At 37.4% G+C, this 20,668-nt stretch overlaps 1 protein-coding gene across 1 annotated transcript; it reads right to left on the bottom strand.

Moving 5' to 3' along the window:
• Nucleotides 1-1,172: 1,172 nt before the first annotated feature.
• On the bottom strand, nt 1,173-17,249 carry LOC136252186 (uncharacterized). Its single transcript, XM_066044576.1, has 4 exons — nt 16,893-17,249; nt 10,807-15,224; nt 7,869-8,483; nt 1,173-1,668 (listed from the first exon to the last, which is right to left on the bottom strand). Exons 1-4 carry the CDS (start codon nt 17,174-17,176, stop codon nt 1,319-1,321), a joined length of 5,667 nt encoding a protein of 1,888 aa, XP_065900648.1. The 5' UTR covers nt 17,177-17,249; the 3' UTR covers nt 1,173-1,318.
• Nucleotides 17,250-20,668: the final 3,419 nt, after the last annotated feature.

The raw sequence follows: 20,668 nt of genomic DNA, 5'->3' as shown, positions 1-20,668 counted from the left end.
GTAAGATATTATCATGAAAGTTACTTGCAAGATGTGTCTTGCTGTTCATAAGGTAAGATATTATCATGAAAGTTACTTCCAAGATGTGCCTTGCTGTTCACAAGGTAAGATATTATCATGAAAGTTACTTGCAAGATGTGTCTTGCTATACTGTTATTTGTGTTTTCTTGTACCTTGTACCTGTCCAGTCAGCGTGCTATGATTCTCCCAACAATTTAAGCCTGTTATCAGCTGATACACAACACAACAACACCAAGCCTGCCTTAATTACATAATAAAATTTTTGTTTGATAGTCGCTCAGTATCCCGTAACCTTAACCTAGCTAACAATTAGGTGAAACAGAAAAAGGCCAAAGAAAGGAAAAAAATTCCTTCTACCCCAGGATTCGAACTGCAGGCCACCCAATGTCTAGTCGAGCACCATGCACACTCAGTCTCCTCCAGGAGGGATGGAAGTATGCCAGGTATGCTTTAGCTATCTCTGGGACTTAATGTTGTCTTAACTTTTGTACAGAGGTGGTCTTTGTAATAAGGTAGTCACTTAGCAACATACATGGATATGAAAATTTAATTTTCCAGTTTTGTACATGTGGTTTCTATTTTGACTCTTTTTCAATTGCCCTTTAAGTGAGTGCATGTACATACGTAACAAGACAACAACCCACCTACCATGATTATCTTTGTACAGTAACTAAGGCTAAGCTATGACTATTCACAAACATAACAATATTATAGATATTCCCTGCCAGTAGTATCATGTATATAAATCTGTCTGCCAATCCCTTTCAGGGCTGTAAATGTAGCAAGGCCAGTGTAAAGATTGCCTTCATTTTGTGCAAATTAATGCTTTCATTTTGTGCAAATGCTATATGTGACCGGGCCTGCGAAAACAGGGCATGTGGGCACAAACTACACCCCATCACTCTACAGGTAATATCTCAGTACTGGAAAAGTATATTTCCATTCTGTAACTTGCATCATGATGCCAATTAAATGCTCACTAAGAGCTGAAAATTGCAATTCCATACCATAATGATACAAAAAGTTATGCGTGATGAAATTGTGAAAAAGTAGGCAAAAATCATGTGCCCACATGCCCTATTATCACAGGCCCGGTCACATATGGCATATAGCTCTTCCCTTTCATTGTGCGTGCTGGTGAGTTACATAAATATAGTTTCAATAAACATTACATACAGTATAGTATTAGCTACACTGTAGCTATAAAAGCAAAAAGATAAAAATCGTGTGTTGCAGAAAAAAGCAAAAGATTGTTATTCCTATTACACTCTACATACACAATAAAAACAAAAGAAGGCTATTTATATGGTCCAGGGTTAAAGAATAACTGTTTTTTTAATGTAGAATCTAGAGCTGACTGCTGTATGTGTATTACATTACCATCCTTATCTGTGACACATTTAGCCACTCTGTTATTCACCATAGTCATCATGGTCATTATGTCTGTATTTTGAGCATGTTTAATGAATACTTCAACTAGAGCAGAAATGAAATACGAGCCTTCACGATCAGGTTTACGATATGCCTTTTTGCCAGGAGTTGTTGCGGAACATATTAGGTAGTCTGACATTTCTGGTATTGTTTCCTTTTGATTGTTGGAAGATGGTCCACTGTCATGCTCACTGTCACAGGCTGCAGTAAAACACTCTAGAAGGGACAAACAACTGATGTCTGTAGCACTGTATATACTGCACAAAAGAGTAGCTACTGTAATACTTTACATGGGCTGTAGGATTATGTGTCCTAAAAACTTTCAGCACTTGTGCTGTAAAGCCTTAATAAAAAATAAAATAACTACAGTAATACCTAAATATTATATGATTATTTATGCAAAGTTCTATCTTTTCAAAGGTGTGCAAGACAGGTGCACCTCTACAGCCAGACACAGGCTATCTGTGGTTTTTGTTTTGGGAAAAATCTTTGCATGTGAGTAAGAAGCTTCTATTAAACCGACAGAAGTGAATTAAGACTTCCGTGTATGGTATGCGAGCTGTGCTGCTATGTAGTTTCTTTCTTCATGGCAATTTAGTAAGTGGTGTGGCCAAAATACATGCTTTTGCCATCTGAATTGACTTTCCACAACTTTAATCCAATTTGTATAGTAGATCAAGTCTGTCTATTTCTCCATGTCCTTTGGCTTTATAGCCATACAGTTTAGTTGATAGGCTTTACTCCTTTTGCATAAAACTCTTCAAGCAATGCCTAAATAATAATTAATAAGGACCCTATGGGCATGTGTATAATCTAAACCTTCACAAACTACTTTGAATAAAGCATAGCCTCATGTTAATAATAAAGTGTATAATACCTCTACCAATCAGGGACATCAGATTTTGCATATAAAATGTAGCTATAAAACATAAATGATTACTTGCATCTAACATGAAAGACAACAAACATAAATACCAATTGTCATGGCCTTACACAAATGTAAAAAATGGAACTTCAACATGAATAAAGATCACATTAAAATGCACAGAAACAAGAAGTTGAATCTTATCCCATATTTGGTACACATTAATTTAAATCAATCATTACATAATTATTATATAATCTGGTTGAGTGGCTAATTATGGATGAAAATTCACTTAGTTGTAGATTCAACTACTTTATTTTGTGCCTTTTGTTTGCATTTCCTACTTCACACTTATTGTGAAGTACAGTCTTATAAGAAACACTTTAGTGTACTATATAAAGTAAAATAGAAACTTAATTTTTGGCATTTTATAAATATTTGAAATTCTTATAATACAAGTGGAAGGAAATGCTAGAAATTTTAAAGCTGCATTATAGTGATAAAGTGAACAAGGGAACAGCAAAAAAGTAGTGAAGCAAGAGAGGTTGGCTATACCTATAAATATATTAATGAGATTTAATCCCTATACTCCAGTCTATATAATTACAAGTACATGAGTATTCAACTAGAGTAAGGATTGATAAAAAGTACTGAAACAAGCTGGAGTAGTGCACGATATTAAATCACACACAGTAAAACAATAAGAAGTATTATATCCCTACTGTGCTCAAGATATAGAAATGCATGGTAGGAATATAGCACTTGTTTTAGTACTTTTTATTGATGTGATATGGCCCCTACTCTAGTTGAAAATTCCAATTTTTTGTGTATTTGTTTGTTAACTTTTTTTTGTAAATTATTGTGACCGGTGAACCCACACATACCTCATGAAATAGCACTGCGCACCCCAGCTATTATCATCTGAAAAGTGAAGTATCCATTACGCTTCATTGTCAGCTATGTTCAACCTTTTATACAGCATTTTACTGTTCGAAACGCACCTATGCAATCCACACATACTGAAAGAAATGGTGCCGTGTGCTCCAGTTATATCAGTTATCATTTAAAAAGTGAAGTATCCATTATGCTTTGTTGTTGGCTATGTTCAACCCGTTACACAGCAGTACGAATCAAGAACTATTTGAAAAGCACCTCTGCAATCAAAGTAGCCACTATGAAAAATGTGGACGATTTATAAAGGGAAGCCATCACATGCTACTGCCAAATTGACACTTTTTGCTGTCAGCAAAGATGAATGGGACACAAAGGAGGACACTGGTAAGCCCATAAAGAATGCATTGACATACTGCAGTATGCCCAAAAGCACCTCTTGGGCTGAAGCGACGTTGAGCAGTGAAAAAATCAAGCTCATAGCCTTACGGAATTTAAAAAAATATATGTATTTAATAGAATTTTCTACTGACTGAGTAACTGACTGATGCCTTCTGACAAGCTTAACTCAATAACAGCTAGCAACTTTTGAAGGTGTTTTGGGTCGATCTGAAAGCTTGTTTGGGCTTAGTTTTACCTAACCAATACTGCCTCATCGTCGTCTGGGAAAATTGAGGATGTTTTTTGGATGAACTTATTTTGTGGGCCATGCCTACTCCTTTGTGGTCCCTACTATACAGTACTAACGTACTGTAAGTACTGTATGACAGTATTATCATACTGCATGATGATTGTGACTGAATTAGGAATTAAAATGTCCATTAGTATGTCTACATGTATAGGCACCATCTCTTACTTCAGCATTTTTTGCTATTGGTTTCACTACTTCTTCTTTGATCCCTATAAATCTAAAGTTTGTTACCTTTTATAACTAATAAAGCCATACATACCACATGTACATCAAAAGAAAGAATGTCTTAACAATTATCAACATTGTGCTTCACCTTGAACTAAGTTCTGCCTGTTACACAGTTATACAACTGAAGAACAAAACAAAATGCATTTTTTGCAATCACTAAGGAAAATATATACAGGTATAAGCATAATAGCACAGCCACAAGTCACATCGTGCAAATCAACTAGTTGCATTGTCTGTAAAAAGAGCTAGGATACAAAGGAGGCATAGGTAAGTCCATGATTTTTCAATTGCACATATTGTGGTTGAAAAAATGTACATTTTGGAACGAAAACAATGTTGAACAGTGAATAGTCTGGCAAGCTAGTCCATAGCCTTATCCATTGTTAAGTTATGCTTGGCTGTAGGCATCAGTCAGCAGATAGTCAGCACACAGTTTTTTGTTAGTGTCTGAAGACATGGGTTGGTTATGCCTAACCTATACTGCCAAGCTGTTATGAAGAAAAATAAGAGTAGCCAGACAAGCCCAAAATTTCATGATCCTTAGGGGGCATCTCCAAACTGAATTTGGTACGCTTAACGTCATAATGACGTTAAGGGGGGAGGGGGGGTTCAGCCCATGACGTTATTAATTTTTATTAAAGCAATTATAGTGTAAACAGCTAAGAACAGAGAAAGTGATGTGATTAAGCAGCTATACTGTTTGTAGACTATGTTTTCATATAAAGAATATAACGTTTTGTGTTTCTATTGCCAATACATTGTTTTCATAGTGTGACGCTAAGGAGGAGGGGGGAGTCTGAAGTTAGTGTCATTATGACATTAAGCGTACCAAAATCAGTTTGGAGATGCCCCCTTAATCAAACAGTACGGTAGTACTAGTCTCGCATGGCCAGACCGCTTTTTTCTCTTTGTCATTGTGTAGGGAGAAAAAAGGGTCTGGAACAGTTCGAATCCCACAATCGTCTTGACACGTCACAAGGCTACGTCATAAGTATGCAACCCATGCGCTTAAACTCCATTGTAACAAGAATGCCACGGCACAACAATAAACAAAGACTTAACTTACCTAAACAACTAACAATCGATTCAATCTATTATCGCCTCAAAGGCAGCTTTAGATGCTGATTTTTTTTTTTTTTTTTTTTTTTATTTTTTTTTTACAAATTAATGACATAAGATAAAACAGTACATAATAAATTATCTTACATATGGGCCTCAGCGACCTGCACAGCAATCAGTGCCTCAGCAATGGGACAGCGCAAACTGGACCTGGCACCGCGAATGCACATAATTGCAGACCTCAACAAAGAGAAGCTCAACTTACATCTCAGCCATCCCATCACTATTCCATAGGAAAGACTGTGCTTTGCACTCAAAAGGTTGGCCAATCTCTTATAAAACTGAGTAGCAGCATCACCCATTCCACCAGTAGTAGTAAAAATTAAGGGAGTAAATGAGGCATTCTCTACTTTATAAATACGCGCTTGTAATTGATTGACGCAAGCGGCTACTATTTGAAAACACATCACGTTTCTTTGGTTAACACCCTTATCCAGGGAGTGCCAAGATGAGTGTGGGATTCGAACTGTTCCAGACCCTTTTTTCTCCCTACCCAATGACAGAGAGAAAAAAGCGGTCTGGCCACGCGAGACTACGGTAGTACAGGGTTTGCATCAAAAGTGACGCGCACGGCCAAAAATACCGCCTTTAAAACCAGCTTAGAAACTTCTTACGCGACGAAAATCACCTTTACGGAATAATATTAGGCCATCTAACATCAAATGTAGCGTTAAAAACAAGAAAACACTTAGGGGGCATCTCCAAACTGATTTTGGTACGCTTAACGTCATAATGACGTTAAGGGGGAGGGAGGGAGGGAGGTTTAGCCCATGACGTTATTAATTATTAAAGCGGTTGTATTGTAAACAGCTATAGAACAGACATCAGGATTAAAAATCCCGCATCATCGTTATAATCAAGAAACTTTAGTGCAATCAACTAGATCTTATCATCATTTACACTTCTCAATACCATTTATAAACACTAATCCGTACAAATTTAGTTATTTCCCAAGAACAATTGATGAATGGAATCATTTACCCCACCATTTACTTGAGTTGGAATCAGTCGATTTATTTGTAGTTAATGTAATTGCATGTATGTAAGTAGTTAGTTAATCATGTACGTGTGTATTTGATTTTTTCTTGGGGCTGGTCCCCTAGTCTCGTGCCCAGACCGCTTTTTTTTCTTATTGTGTGGGGGCGGAGAAAAAAAGCCTCCGCCCCCACACAAAAAGAAAAAAAGCGGTCTGGACACGAGACTACTGGTCCCCCTGGACACATCAGTAATTACTGGCTGTCCAGTATAATAAAAAAAAAACAAAAAACAGAGAAAGTGACGTGTTTAAACAGCTATACTGTTTGTAGACTATGTAAAAATATAGCTAACGTTTTGTGCCAATGCATTGTTTTCATAGTGTGACGTATAAGGAGGGGGGGTCTGAAGTTAGTGTCATTATGACATTAAGCGTACCAAAATCAGTTTGGAGGTGCCCTCCGCTTACTGGCGGCCGGATATAGATTTTTTTTAAATCGTCAAAACTCGAAATTTCGTCTCACTCATTCACTGACCACAGTCTCAAGCCTAGAGCCCAAACGAAGCAGCACACGGTCACCATTTTACGCCACAACAACAAACTTACCGGTGGGATGTGCCTTTTGGGGTTCCGACGAATGTGCGCCTTGTCTTTTCTTTTATCTTCAATTTTTTTTTCAATCAGGCTGCTAGTCTTCGTCTTCATCCAACGAAACCATACCAAGGCGTTAATTTTCCATCTCAACACTTTCTTTAAGCAGCATAATAGACGCCACGAAATTATTTAAGGCACTTAGACTACGCTACTGTACGGCCCCCGACTCACTTTACGCCGGGAGGTACCATAAGGTAATAAGGTCACGCCCATTCTTAATTCTACGTATTATCGATCTATCGATAATGACCACGCCCCTTTTACGCTAGCTGTTGTGACCGCACACCCTCAAGTTGGTAGGCTGATTCAAGATACTCTAGTCTAATAATCGATCGAAACCACGGTGACCACACCCCTTTTTGGGGCAAACACATCTTCGCAGGCTGACTAGAGATACTCTAATACAGTAGTAACCCTAATAAAACAGTCACATGTTTATAGCTAGCTGTATGCTTTAACAAAAAAACTAGTATATTAAAAATTATAAATTTAAAAATGAAGTAGGGTTTCAAGCTAGAAAAAGTAGTGAAACAAGAGATGAACAATGGTAGCTTTACAGCATAGCTCAGTGGGAAATCCCTATTTGGCATTGTACACAAAATAATTGTTATACCATGCCAAAGTATAGGGATTTAACACTGAGCTATGCTGTAATAGCTACCATTTTTCATCTCTTGTTTCACTACTTTTTATAGCTTGAAACCCTACTTCATTTTTAAATTTATAATTTTTAATATACTAGTATATAGTACAACAATACAGTACTATTGTACTGTATGATATTTTCTTTTCACAGTAGAAATATTCAGTAGGGTGATTGCTCTGTATTTCTTTCACCTATGTATCAGGTGAGTGTGCCCTGAGTGATATTTATCACAATTTTGTTGATATATACATCTGCATCCTTGGGCTTTGGGTGTATTACCAGCAAAATCACTGGTATAACTATTAAATGTAATAAGCAATATACAATGCAAGTATATACAACAAACCTGAGTCAGTTTCAATTCCATCAATTACTTCTACTCCGGAATCCCTTAAACTACCTCTACAAGCTTGGATAAAAAATACTTTTGGCTTGCCATTCAAGGAATGATTAGTCTTGCCGAGAAACAACTCTTTAAGCTCTGACTCTCGCATAAACTTACTGTCAATGCCAAAGAGTACCTCAGGGCTTACAGAAGTTTTCACATTAATACTTCTACGGCCTCCGTGTGTAAGGACAGCAACTAGAAGGCAATCATAGCATTTATGGTCCCAATCAGCGACTTCTGCAAGTCTTTCTCTCATGTTGGCAGCAGTAAGGTCCTTATAACATTTAGTCATGAACCCCAAGTAAGTAAATAATCTTACTAAAGCAGCTGCATCTACATCAGTACCGTGTCTAGTGTTATCTTGAAACTCTTTGTTATTAATAATAATACCAATTCCGCGAGGTTCTGCTTCCATTTTATATCTCTGTAAATCATCATCATCATCAGCAGACGATTTCAGTAGATCACCATCATCAGAGGATTCATGTTGCTTCTGGTTATGTGAAGGCCATTTTCCAGTTACAATTAGCTCGTGATCACATGGGAGACTCTTTACAGCAGCCTCTACTAATGCTACATAGGTAAAGAAGAAAATGTTATTAAATGTACAGTATGCACCTTATATGCATGAACATTAAATAAACTAATTTAAAAACTACAACATAGGAAATACAGAAACCCACTCATCGGCCAGCCAATGAAATTTTCCATTGAAGGTGGGTGGCTTCATGGTAAATATTTGGATAAACTTGAATGGTATAAATTTCATGGTACGTAGCTACACACAAACTTTCTTAGTAGCTACTTATCTGTTCCTGATTTAAGAAAACTACAGTGTATGTTTTCCCATAGTCTCTACCATTTCCATTGAGTCCAAAGAGAAAGAGAGAGGTTTGTGTGTGTGTGTGTGTGTGTGTGTGTGTGTTTGTGTGTGTGTGTGTGTGTGTGTGTGTGTGTGTGTATGTGTGTGTGTGTGTGTGTGTGTGTGTGTGTGTGTGGTTTGGCCTTAAAGCGTTTGACATGCTCCATTGTAGTCCTAGAGCAGTATAACATGCTGGCTTGTTTGACTCTTGTTTCTTTTGTTTTTCCAAGTTCTCTATTTCCCATAATATTACACTGATTTGTTCAGTTTTTATAAATGGTGGTGTTTGATTTTTCACAGTACTAAACAAACTACAATGGAACCTCAGTTATTCGAACCCCTTGGGACCAGGGGTGGTCCATAAGTCTGAAAAGTCCATAACTCTGAAACTGTGTATAAATAACTTTAAAATATATAGCATAAAGAAATATTTTGAAAACGTCAGTGTTTTAATTTACCCTAATAGAACAGTCACTACTCTAATAGAGCAGTCATTCCCATAGTTTGGTTATCCGAGAATCTGGATAAGTGGGGTCCAGATAACTGAGGTTCTACTGTATAATATCAAGCCAACTATTAAGTTGTATGTATATACAGTATTCAGTACAATAACCATAATAGCTAGTAATATAATACTGCTTCAATTATAGGCAGTGTATAGCATGCTGTGGTCAGTAATGTGTTCAGTACGTGTGTGTATGGCTTTTGGTATAAAAGCACACTATGCAGCTCTGTCAACACTGCTTAAAGGTTCTTAGTTTACTAATTCTTTACTTTAGTTGTACCCAGTTATACTGATAGTAAAACATCAGCAACCTTTAGTATATGGAACATGTTGTTTTGCTAAGTTTTAAACTCTCAGTAAAAAGCTATATACTAAAAGAGTAATAATTATTATTAACTGAAATGATGGTGGTAATGTACTGAAAAGTTACTGAAAGAGTAAATTATTAACTGTTCCATATACTGGAGACATACCACTCTAGTAAACTAAGAAACTTTAAACAGTGCAAATTCTAGTAGTATATGTATGCAGCAACATTGGGCATGAAGTTAATGCCCATGTTTTACTGTATATACTGTGCTTTCCACTTGCTTGCAAGTAAGCGGACCTACATGCTTGCTTCATGAGTGCATTTATATTAGACCAGGCTAATTTTGATCACAGATAACTTGCTTAAAAATAACACCAAGAGGCCAAACATAAGCACAATCATGCAGAGGGCTTTGATTGCGGGTGCGTTCTTCTGCACAGAAAGCTGAAATACTAATAATGGTGGTTTTAAAGTGCTTAGTCATGAATAAAATAAAGTTGTGAATATGTTCACAACACTAATTCCTGTGATACATGACATCACCCAGGTGATTATTATCAATCAAACCAGCATTATTTCTCAAAAGGGTTCAACTTTGACATGGTATGTGATCACAACAGGGGGTCTGAGGACTGTGTGATAATACCTTTAGATTTCATCTCTTCTAACTGGCCTCACATTGAATGTACACGCTAAACACCCAAATGAGTTGGTGTGTGTGTATGACTGCCAAGCACATACGTACTTAGCGATAAATCATCATAGTATTCACACTGCTTGGCAGTTTCAGCATTATACATGTAGCTGTATGCTCAGTACTTTTAGCTCTGCTAAATAAAACTGACCTTTGGACATAATTGTATTGAACTTTAGTGGCATGCTATTATTAAAAGGGGCAAAACTTGCTTTTCATGTGCATGTATACTGTGGGTAACATTTGACTTCCACCTATATGAATTAATGAAATGACATGCCAAGTTGAGGTTTAGTATGGTATAAGCTTTAGTTAGCCATGGTCTAAGAAAGTTCTGCAAACATACACTACACTGCAGGTAGCTAACTATCTAAACTAGTGCACTCTGTAACAAGATACATGCCAAACAACCTCTCCAAAGTAAGGTATTGAAGGGGTTCAACATAATTATTCTACTGTTGTTACATGTACCACACATACATACATATAGAGTGGCAACACTCATGAAACCAGCTACTATCATACCTTCAAAATTGTCATTTTCACGATGCACATATTCATTGATAGAAACTAATAAAAGTGCCTGAGCTTTGGTTGCAGCATTGCCCTGTACTTGTTTTGGTCTTTTTGGTTTATCAGGATGCTTGACATTTTGATTATTTTCTCCTACATTTTTGGCCTGTGATGACTTCTTGTCCTTTAAATGTTTCTGGATTTTATCTACCAGTTTGCTCTTAGGTGGTACAGCTGGTTTAGTTTTTGAAGTTTTTGAGGTACCAGATGGCTGATTATGCTTATAATAAGTTTCACGGCTTCTATTAGATGATGCAGTTACTGGAACATGAGTACTTTTGGGATTTGTGGTAACATTTCCTTTAATTGGTTTAAGCTCAATTACTATGCCACCGTAACACATGGAATATCCAACATTTCTTTCTCTTTGTACCATTGCAGCTGGGACCCAATTACAAGTTGATTTAGCTCTGGGCCAAGTATCAGCTCCCTTTAGGTTGTTGACAAAACTAGATAGCTTAATATGTTGTATTTTACACTCTTCAATATTTCTTTTTTTAATGTCATCGCTTGTTATGCTGGGTAGCTGTTCACATATGTAGCTGATCAGTTCACCTGGCCTTGAGCAAGAATCAAGCCATTTCTGTACTAACTTTTCTATTGTTTCATAGTCCCCCTTACACTGGTCAGCAACCTTTCTTGCAATCTGGAGTTGATCATCAACTACTTCAGATCGGATTTTAATGACGAATTGCAGGTATTCACATTTAATTTTTGAAATTTGTTCAGATACCTTCTGTCTACATTCTTCCATTTGTTCACTAATGTCTGATTTATAGTCCATCTGACAAGCAATGTCTTGAAGTTCACGAGTAGCTGCATTTTCTCTACATTTGCAAATGTAATTGACTAAGTCTTCATGAGCCTGGTACTGATCATCTAACCATCTCCCAACTTTTGTCTCCACTTTCTCATGACGTCCATAATTTTGACACATTCCTAATAAATGGGCAATAATCTGTGCCTTTACCTCACACTCTTGGGAGTGCCTTGCAGAATTGTAAGAATCATACTGACTTTTTAAAACTGCTAGCATTTTATCAACTCTTTTCACTTTATCTTGTCTCTGTTTTTGCTGGATTTCTTCTACGGCACATCTAGGAATGGATACATTGCCACCAGCTTTATCTTGTAGATCTTTCAATATATTTTGAATGACATTATGCAAAAATATGAGCTTAAAGATTTCTCTCAGCCTTGCAAAAATAGGAAAATATTTACCAATTTCTTCATAGTGAGTGCTCAAATCTGTAGCATACTTAAATTCTGAACTATTTTGGTCCATTCCTTCTGCTGTATCTGTAAGCTTGCCTTCAATATCTGTCATCAAGGGATGAGTACGTATTACAACATTTGGATTTTTCATTTTAATTGTCAGTTTCCCATCCTTTTCACTTCTGTCATAAATTAGCTCATCAGATTGTATCCAAAACCTCTGCATGCTAGACCTCGATTCTCCACGTTCAGAAATTGGCATTAAAACTTTTCTAAGATTTTCTGGTAGATTAGCCAAAAGTCCTTCACTACAAGGACGCTGCTTAAATGGTGGAATTGAAGATACTTCTGTGCCCATACTGAAGGACTTCAGAAGATAATCTGCTTCAAACATAGTGTGGAGAATTGTGCTTCCTTGAAGCTCCTTTGGATGATAAACTAATGCTTGGAATGGATGAAACCTGCTATCTTCATCAGGTGGATCAAGGCTAAACCACAATTCACCAGCTGGCAAGTGGAGAAATTCCCATACATCATTTTGTGAAATTAATCCCACATGGGTTTCATCTGCCTTGACAGCAATTAATTCCAGTGATGGTTTTTCCACATCCAATACAAATCCTTCCAGTGAAGCATATTCCATGGGAACGCCCAATTTGGACTGCTGGATTAGCCATCCATCTTTTGAACGTGGTGATAATGGAGATGTCATAAGAGATGACACATCTTCCATGCACCAACCCTTTGCAGATAGCATTGTTTCCATTGCTTGAACATGTGCTACATTTGGCTCTTCCAGGTGGCACAAATGACACAAATTGTTTTCATACAACTGATATTTCAGCTCTGGCTCTGTAAAAGGCATGCTTTCTATAGGTTCAAGACATAGAACAAATTTGCTGTGCAGCTCTCTAGTCATGATATACAGCAAAGGTGCTTCACATGCCATTACCACTGGTGCATTCCAAAATGGGCAAAACCGAGATGCTTGAATCACCTTCTTCAATAGCTGTGAAAGCAGATTGCTATCTGCTGTTGTAAAGTATGACTGTGCATGATTTCTAGCACCCAGAATGATGTGAAGACCTAACCGAGAGATGTACAACTGCATTCCAAGGTGGAAATGTTCCTGTGCAGCACGAAATGCAAGTTCGATACTTTCTACTATTGAGCATTTAATAGAATAGATCTTTTTAGGGGGCATACTTCTTTTTTCATTGATAGCTTCCAATTCTTTAAAAAACCAGAGTCCTGCTAACAGAAAAGAAGTGCACACTTCAGCAGGATGTTCAGGGATGCGTAGATAGTCAAGGTAAGCCAAAGCAACATCATTAGCTGTCCACTGGCCTTCCTGAAACATCCTTATTGCTGCTTGTTCATATTTGTAGGTTGCCTTGGAGTTAATACCATCAACAAAAAATTCTGGCCAGTGGCGAGTGCTTGGAGGTACAAGTTCAACACCTGTCTTTAGACTCAAAGAAGACAAACATTTACTATTTTCTGACAGCAAATCATCCGCATTTAGGTCTTTCCAGATTGATCGTAACTTTTTATGAGGTGTAGTGCTTTGCAAGTCACACTGTAGCCTGGTTTTCAAAATATTAATTGAGGCTTGAGGCATCCATTCTGAATGATAACCCTTCCAAATTGCCTGCTCTATATCAACCAAGCCTGTCTGCTCACCTTTGAGGAGCTTTAGTTTACCTTGGAAGAAAATTATTGCTGCCTTGTCTTTAGCGGCCATTACCTTAATGTCTTTTGTTGACAAAAATCTTTCTAATCCTATCATTGTATATTCATCAAAATGGGAACCAAGCTCATTATCAAATTTTTTATCCAGCATGCTAGCCATTTTGCTAAAGTCTTGAGTGACCCAAGCAGCGTGTAGTTCCTGGACAATTTCTATAGCTTGTCTTTCTTTCTCACCAGTATACAACGCATGTACCTTCTTCTCCAGTGTTTCCATATTCCTATCCAAAGTAGGGGCAGGTAAAGAAGGGTTGACATCTGTAATGCTTTTTACAGATTCATAGACATTTTTAGCAGCCATCAGATAGGCTAACTTATCAAAGTACTCTGATTGTGGCTGCTCTGAGAGACTCTCAAAATCAGAAGCAATGGACATGTACGTTTTAACAGATTCTGAATCTGTACAGGTTTGCAAAGTGCTAGTTAGGAATTTTATAGATGTCTTATGATATCCTTGTTGGGAAAATGTACCTGCAGCAGAATGTAACAGTTCAATACCATTCATGCCACAACTTAAAGCCATAGCCATACAACCATGTGAAGCAACTAGTGAATGTGAGTCTCCAGCTCTTATTAGTTCTAAGCTTTTCTCTTCCCATAGTTTTGCATCTTGCTTCTTTAGACATTCATTGCAAGATTTACATGTACTCTGCAACAAAGGCATGTTAAATTGATAAATACGTCTCTTTATGATGCAGTAAGAGCACATTGCTTTTCCGCAAGTAAGGCAATGGGCTGAGCTTACCTTACTACATGATATACATATGCCATTATTATTGATAACCCGTTTTGGTGGCTGAACTTTTACAGCCGGAATAAAGGCTGAGATAATCAAAAACATGCTCCTAGGAGAATATTCTTTTGCCTCTTCTAATGTGCACCCATAAAACAGCTGCATAAGAAATTGCAGGTCACCTACTGATGCACATGAAATATCAATAATGGCAACTTTACCATCTCTCAACCTCATCTTCTTTGTACTTTCAGTTTTGTGCAGTTTGTTCACCAACTCTGTTAAAGTCTCAAGAACATAGTGTGCATCACCATTTAGGAACTTGCTTTCAACAGAACTTTTGTGTGCTACATCAACCCACCTTAAATTCAACCTTGGCCTTGTTTGACTTACTGGGTTTTTGCTAAAACAATATTGTGCCAGTGTTCTTTGCTTTGATGCTTGTGGCCTGTCACTTTCTCCTAATAATCTCTGCAAAGGAGACTTCTGAATAGGCATTTGTGGAACACAAGGTGGTGTAGGCTTGCATGGTAATGAATACTTTGATGTTAATTGGTGCAACTTTTCTTGAAGATCTCTAGTCAAATTACAGAATTCCATAGTATTAACCTCCTGTTCCCACAAATGTATTGTTATGATTGAAGCAGACAACCGGGGCCCTGCAGGTAAGGTTCTGCAAGATAATAAAACAAACAGATCGTATATAATAAAATACAATGTGCATTTTATTATACATTTCAGAGCTTGAAAGCTATATAGCTTGCTTTGCAGTTATATCCTTAATGAGTAAGTACAGCATGTATGACAAGATGCACATTATTTATGGGCAGTTATTCTTGTTTCAAAGATTCAATTTGAATTGTACACAGGGCATTATGATACTTACAACTTCGCATACTGCATGTAGAGAAATCATCCACAGAATAGCTACAGTATCTCCATAAATTCTTAAAAGGGAAGTATCTAATGATACATAAGTCAAAGTTTTTGTTTCAGTTTACATATAAAGCTAATATCATAATATGTTATTGAATTCCTGGAATGAAAAAACAGAAGCCACAATACTTTAATGTGATATCTGGGGGCTATCTAGCAACACAAGTATGTAGTTCATAGAAAATTTTCTATATGTATAACATTGAAAGGATTACATAACTCAATTCTTGGTAAGGAAGTGGCAACAGCCATACCTCTTTGATGTCTTAAGGCTACAAGTTGTTACAGTAGTAGCAATAATTTTAGATGAAATCACACAAGTTCAAAGTGCAGCAAAACAACATGCAGTTCTCTATCATGCTGCACATAACACAATTAAATTCCATACATGAAAGCATGAATATAAATTTATTTGATACAACAATTTTAAGCTCTCAAAAATATTTACTGATTTATTCAATTCGTAATTAGCTACTTTTATAGCTATTGTATTCCAATGTAAAAATAGGCCTATGCTAACATGTGAGATTCTTGCAGATCCTACTGTTATCATGCATGCATGCATGATAGATCAAGAGCTGGGTAGCTATATCCACTTACGTACGTCATTCGTTTGTAACATAACGGCATGCAGGCGTAGCTGTAGCTACACGTGCGCTTGCAGAATCCATACGATTGCTATAGATTCATGTTATGTACACTACCACTACTGTACAGCAGAATGTATCACGGAACAAGTTGCTGACGTTGAGGACTAATATTTCCACTCTGTAAAGGTATAGTTCCGTGAAGGATTGTATTCACAACCGTGTGTATTAACGCAGCACATGCGTGACACGATTTTTAAACGGAAATGCAATCTGCTGTAATTGCAATCCTTCACGGAGCTACCTTTACAGACTAGTCCCCGATGTTAATTAGCAACTTGTTCAGTGAAACAAAGTATTTTCAATCTCATGCAATGTGCGCATGCTGCATGTGACACGCAATTAAACGGAAATTACTGAGGATTTTCAGTCCGTTCGAACAATGTATGTGTACTACGTGCTCCATGGATAATATAGCAGTATAGCTATGCAATACGCAATGTTCGAACAGACAGAAAATCCTCAGTAATCTATCATCGGTGAGTAGGCCGTAGCTAAGTAGCTATGCACTTATTCTGATTCTGAGAGGCAGTGGATACTAAACCGAAAGTCAGTTCAATAAGCCACCGACAGTAAAAATGTAGACAAAAGGGGTTACTAAAACGAAAAAATCCACAAAATCTACCCGGGGCTAGCTATCAGCGTGCACTTATTAGCTAACTGACTTGGATTTGCCTTTAAAAAACCATCTGCATTATTTTTAAAAAGGATACTATAGTCGATAGCTAAACTTAGCGGACCACTCAGGCGTGACTCACATTAGGTCTTCAGTTGCTGTTCCCGTAGGATCTTCATCGGCAAGGCGTTCGTCGTACCGAATCCTTTTTCCTGAATCAAACAGAACTTCACGAGCCTTATTTAGATATTTCATTGCTTCTTCAGCTTTTGGGTCACCGTCATTCTTGTCTGGGTGCAAGACACGAGCCTTGGCAAGAAATGCTTTTCGAAGCTCCCCGTCACTGGCATTTTGATTAACTCCCAGAAAGTTGTAATAGCTTGATTCACCTTCTGCAGAATCACCAAAACCAAACGACTCGTCCATAGCTATAGTTAGCTATACAGCTAGCAATGATGATATTTGGCCTTGTAGTGTATTCAACTAGCCAGCTACAGTATACTTGTAACCGGCGAGAATGATATTTAAAGTGGTTTATTCGTCTCTATATAGCTAGCTAGCTATGTTGGTCTTAACGATCGCATGCAGACATCATCAAGCATGCGCCATGCATGCTTGCGGCACTTATTCTGATTCTGAGGCAGTGGATACTGAACCGAAAGTCAGTTCAATAAGCCACCGACAGTAAAAATGTAGACAAAAGAGGTTACTAAAACGAAAAAATCCACAAAATCTACCCGGGGTTTGAATCCTGGACTGGTGTGTTAGGCCAATATGCTAACCACTGCGTTACTACTGCTAGAACTAGTAGAAGGGCCACCACCCTTACACCATGCAAAACATTTGAAATACATAGATGTATAACTGATGTATTATTATGATATACACCAAGGATACACATGTGTAGCGCATCTGTTATACACCATGGTTGCACCTGTATATAGATACCATTTACACTACTATGTATAACATACCCCATCCAAAAACAGCTTGTAGCTGTAAAAAAAGTGTGCGTCCAAGTAAAGCAGAGTTAACTGTGACAAATAGTAATGATATCATAATGCGGCCATGTGCGAGGTGTGCAAGTTGTAAAATTAATATTAGCTAATCGGATAATACAATATTATTGTTAAAGTGTTAATGAGAACTATGTGATGCTGCTAGTTTTTAAGTGTGTGAGCATCTTCATAAATGCCACACAAATTTGATTCTCAATAAAGCAATGTGTATAGATTCCCTGATAGCAATAAATAGTTTGCCACCTTTCCTGTGTACAGCAATGCTATGAACAAAGGAAAGGCGACCAAACTCAAACTATTTATTGCTATCAGAGAATCTATACACATTGCTTTATTGAGAATCAAATTTGTGTGGCATTTATGAAGATGCTCACACACTTAAAAACTAGCAGCATCACATAGTTCTCATTAACACTTTAACAATAATATTGCATTATCTGATTAACTAATATTAATTTTACAGCTTGCACACCTCGCACATGGCTGCATTATGATATCATTACTTTTTGTCACAGTTAGCTAACTCTGCTTTACTTGGACGCGTACTTTTTTTACAGCTACAAGCTGTTATTAATAAGCATACACTGTTGAAAACAATAGGTGAATTTCCATGGTTTTGACAGAAAACCCAGGTTACAGTGATAGAATATTAAAATATGACTGTAACTTTAGTGGCATGCAACTGCAGTCAACTTACACCCATTTTAACTAGTAAACCCTTAGAAACACTTTGCCTTTCATCTTGTACTGCATCAAGATACTCTAATAGAGCAGTCACAAAACAGCTGCAACACAGCAATCAATATTACAGCATATTTACAACTTCTGCCTAACACTGGATTGCATAGTTTAAATTACTAGCTACTTAGCTACAGACTTTACAATATAAAAATACAACACTTGTAGAAACGTGACTGTTCTAGAGTATCTCGATCTACTTCAAGCATTGACTAATTCAAGCTAAGAAGACACGCCCTGCCCATATCAATAAGAGCTCTTGTGAAATGAAATGAGAAATGGCAAGTATGTACAGAGACAATAGAGGTGCATGTAATCATGTCCTGTTGTAAATAAACGCCGTTGAAATTTATATTACTACTAAATAAGCGCACCAGAATAGGCTGTGATCTTTGAGAGGCTGTTGTCTCATTGCTTGTCTTTTCGTGTAGAAGAGATTTAGTGCCACTGAGACACAATTGGTGAGTATAACTATACATGTATTTGTGTTGTAAAAGTTAAATTGTAAAAAGGCGATTATAGCGCATAGCTACCATGATAAAACATGTGTTTGTACCTCGGTTTGTACAGTAGAGTCTCTCACGATTATTAGAGATAGAGTGGTAACACCTGACGTCGCGGTCGTTACATAATCACTTCCGCGGGGCAGAAAATGTCCGCATGCCATTGGGGCATGAGTTTACTTTGCCCGAGGGGTCCGCCACGCTTTAAATCTAACTTATCCGAGATTCAAATCTCGGAATTTCCATGCAATCTACAAGAATCTTCTCAAATCTCTGAATCTCTGTGAAATCTGCAAAATCCATTAAAATCCATGGAATCTTTAAAATCTTCCTAATCTTCGTGACAATCTTTTACAATCTTTAAAATCTCGCTGAAATCTTTGAATCTGAGACTACCACAATCAAATCTTAATCTTCTTGTTAGTAAATTTCAGTAAACGTTTGGATATTTTACTCAAGCTCTTACTTGTTAACACGTATTCTTGCGGCTGTCTTGCACCTAGGCCTGTTCGTCCACGTGTGCTGTGCGATTATTGGGTTCTTGCAGTCTACGTATATTGCCAGAGATATAGCCAATTGTTCCCGAGGTTGTTTCTTCTTCGCAACGCCTTTAGCTACTTGACGAACTCGTTAGACAAGCTAGTTAGTGACCCTGACTCGGATCTTTGTTAGGTGAGTCTACATACTGAATTCACACTTGTGAAAAGAGTGAGCATGGTGCATGTACGGATTCATATTGCTCCTGACATAAAGAGATGTAGCTGTTAGCTATTGGAGTTTTATCTTGGCTATTATGATAATAGCCAAGATAAAACTCCAATAGCTAACAGCTACATCTCTTTAGTGAGCTCTTTAGCTAAATCAGGAGTAGCTAGCACGTCTCGTCAATATTCACATTCTTGAAAATCATCATGCAGTAATTATAATTAACACATCTCAATCTCTATATTCTAGATATAGTATAGACCTCGATATAGACTAGCCAACATTCATGCAGCAAATGAAAAGTTTAGCTACACATGTGGGACCCCTGCTTTTAGTGATACGAGTAGTGATATTTGCTATGTAGTTTAATTTGTTATCCCACTCATATGGGACTTCAGCTGTGAAGGCTACTGAAAGCCTTTGTCAGTATAGGGAGTCAGAGACATACTGGCAAGAAGAATACAGAGAAGACTAATAATCCCTGCTATGGCTCCATAACCATAGGCACATGTCTTGATTGTATGTGGCTGTGGATCAAGTCACAACACAGCTGGCTGGAGTCTCTGAAATCTTAAGGTTTTGGTTACAAAGAATTTGTATGCTTTTGAATATTCCTGCACTGGTATCTTGTGCCAGCAGCCCACAACATTAAGCTCAGGTATGAAAGCTTAGTCCAATTATAATTAGCTATGTAGCAACATGCACTATGTAATGTGTAGGCTTAACTCTACCATGCCAGCAAGTAATGTGTCTGTTCTATACCATATGCGTATTTTGTACCATACGCGTATGGTACATACCATATACGTATACGCGTACGGTACAACCATACGCGTATGGTACGGAAAATCGTACCATCTGAGTATAGGCTATAGCTAACCTGCTTTGCATATAATATCAAGCAGAAGGTTTTTGCACTGCCGTATACCTATTGTCTATTGACTATGCCGGAT

Source organism: Dysidea avara, chromosome 4 (genome assembly GCF_963678975.1).
Source record: "Dysidea avara chromosome 4, odDysAvar1.4, whole genome shotgun sequence".
NCBI lineage: Eukaryota > Metazoa > Porifera > Demospongiae > Dictyoceratida > Dysideidae > Dysidea > Dysidea avara.
Note: the sequence above shows the minus strand (reverse complement) of the source record. Positions and strands in the feature narration are given on the sequence as shown.

Coding starts and splice junctions, on each gene's coding strand:
- LOC136252186 (XM_066044576.1), bottom strand. CDS start 17,176: ATGGACGAGTCGTTTGGTTTTGGTGATTCTGCAGAAGGTGAATCAAGC. Junction 8,484..10,806: donor TGAAAATGACAATTTTGAAG/GTATGATAGTAG, acceptor TTACCTATGTAG/CATTAGTAGAGGCTGCTGTA. Junction 1,669..7,868: donor TGGAATTGAAACTGACTCAG/GTTTGTTGTATA, acceptor TGTCCCTTCTAG/AGTGTTTTACTGCAGCCTGT.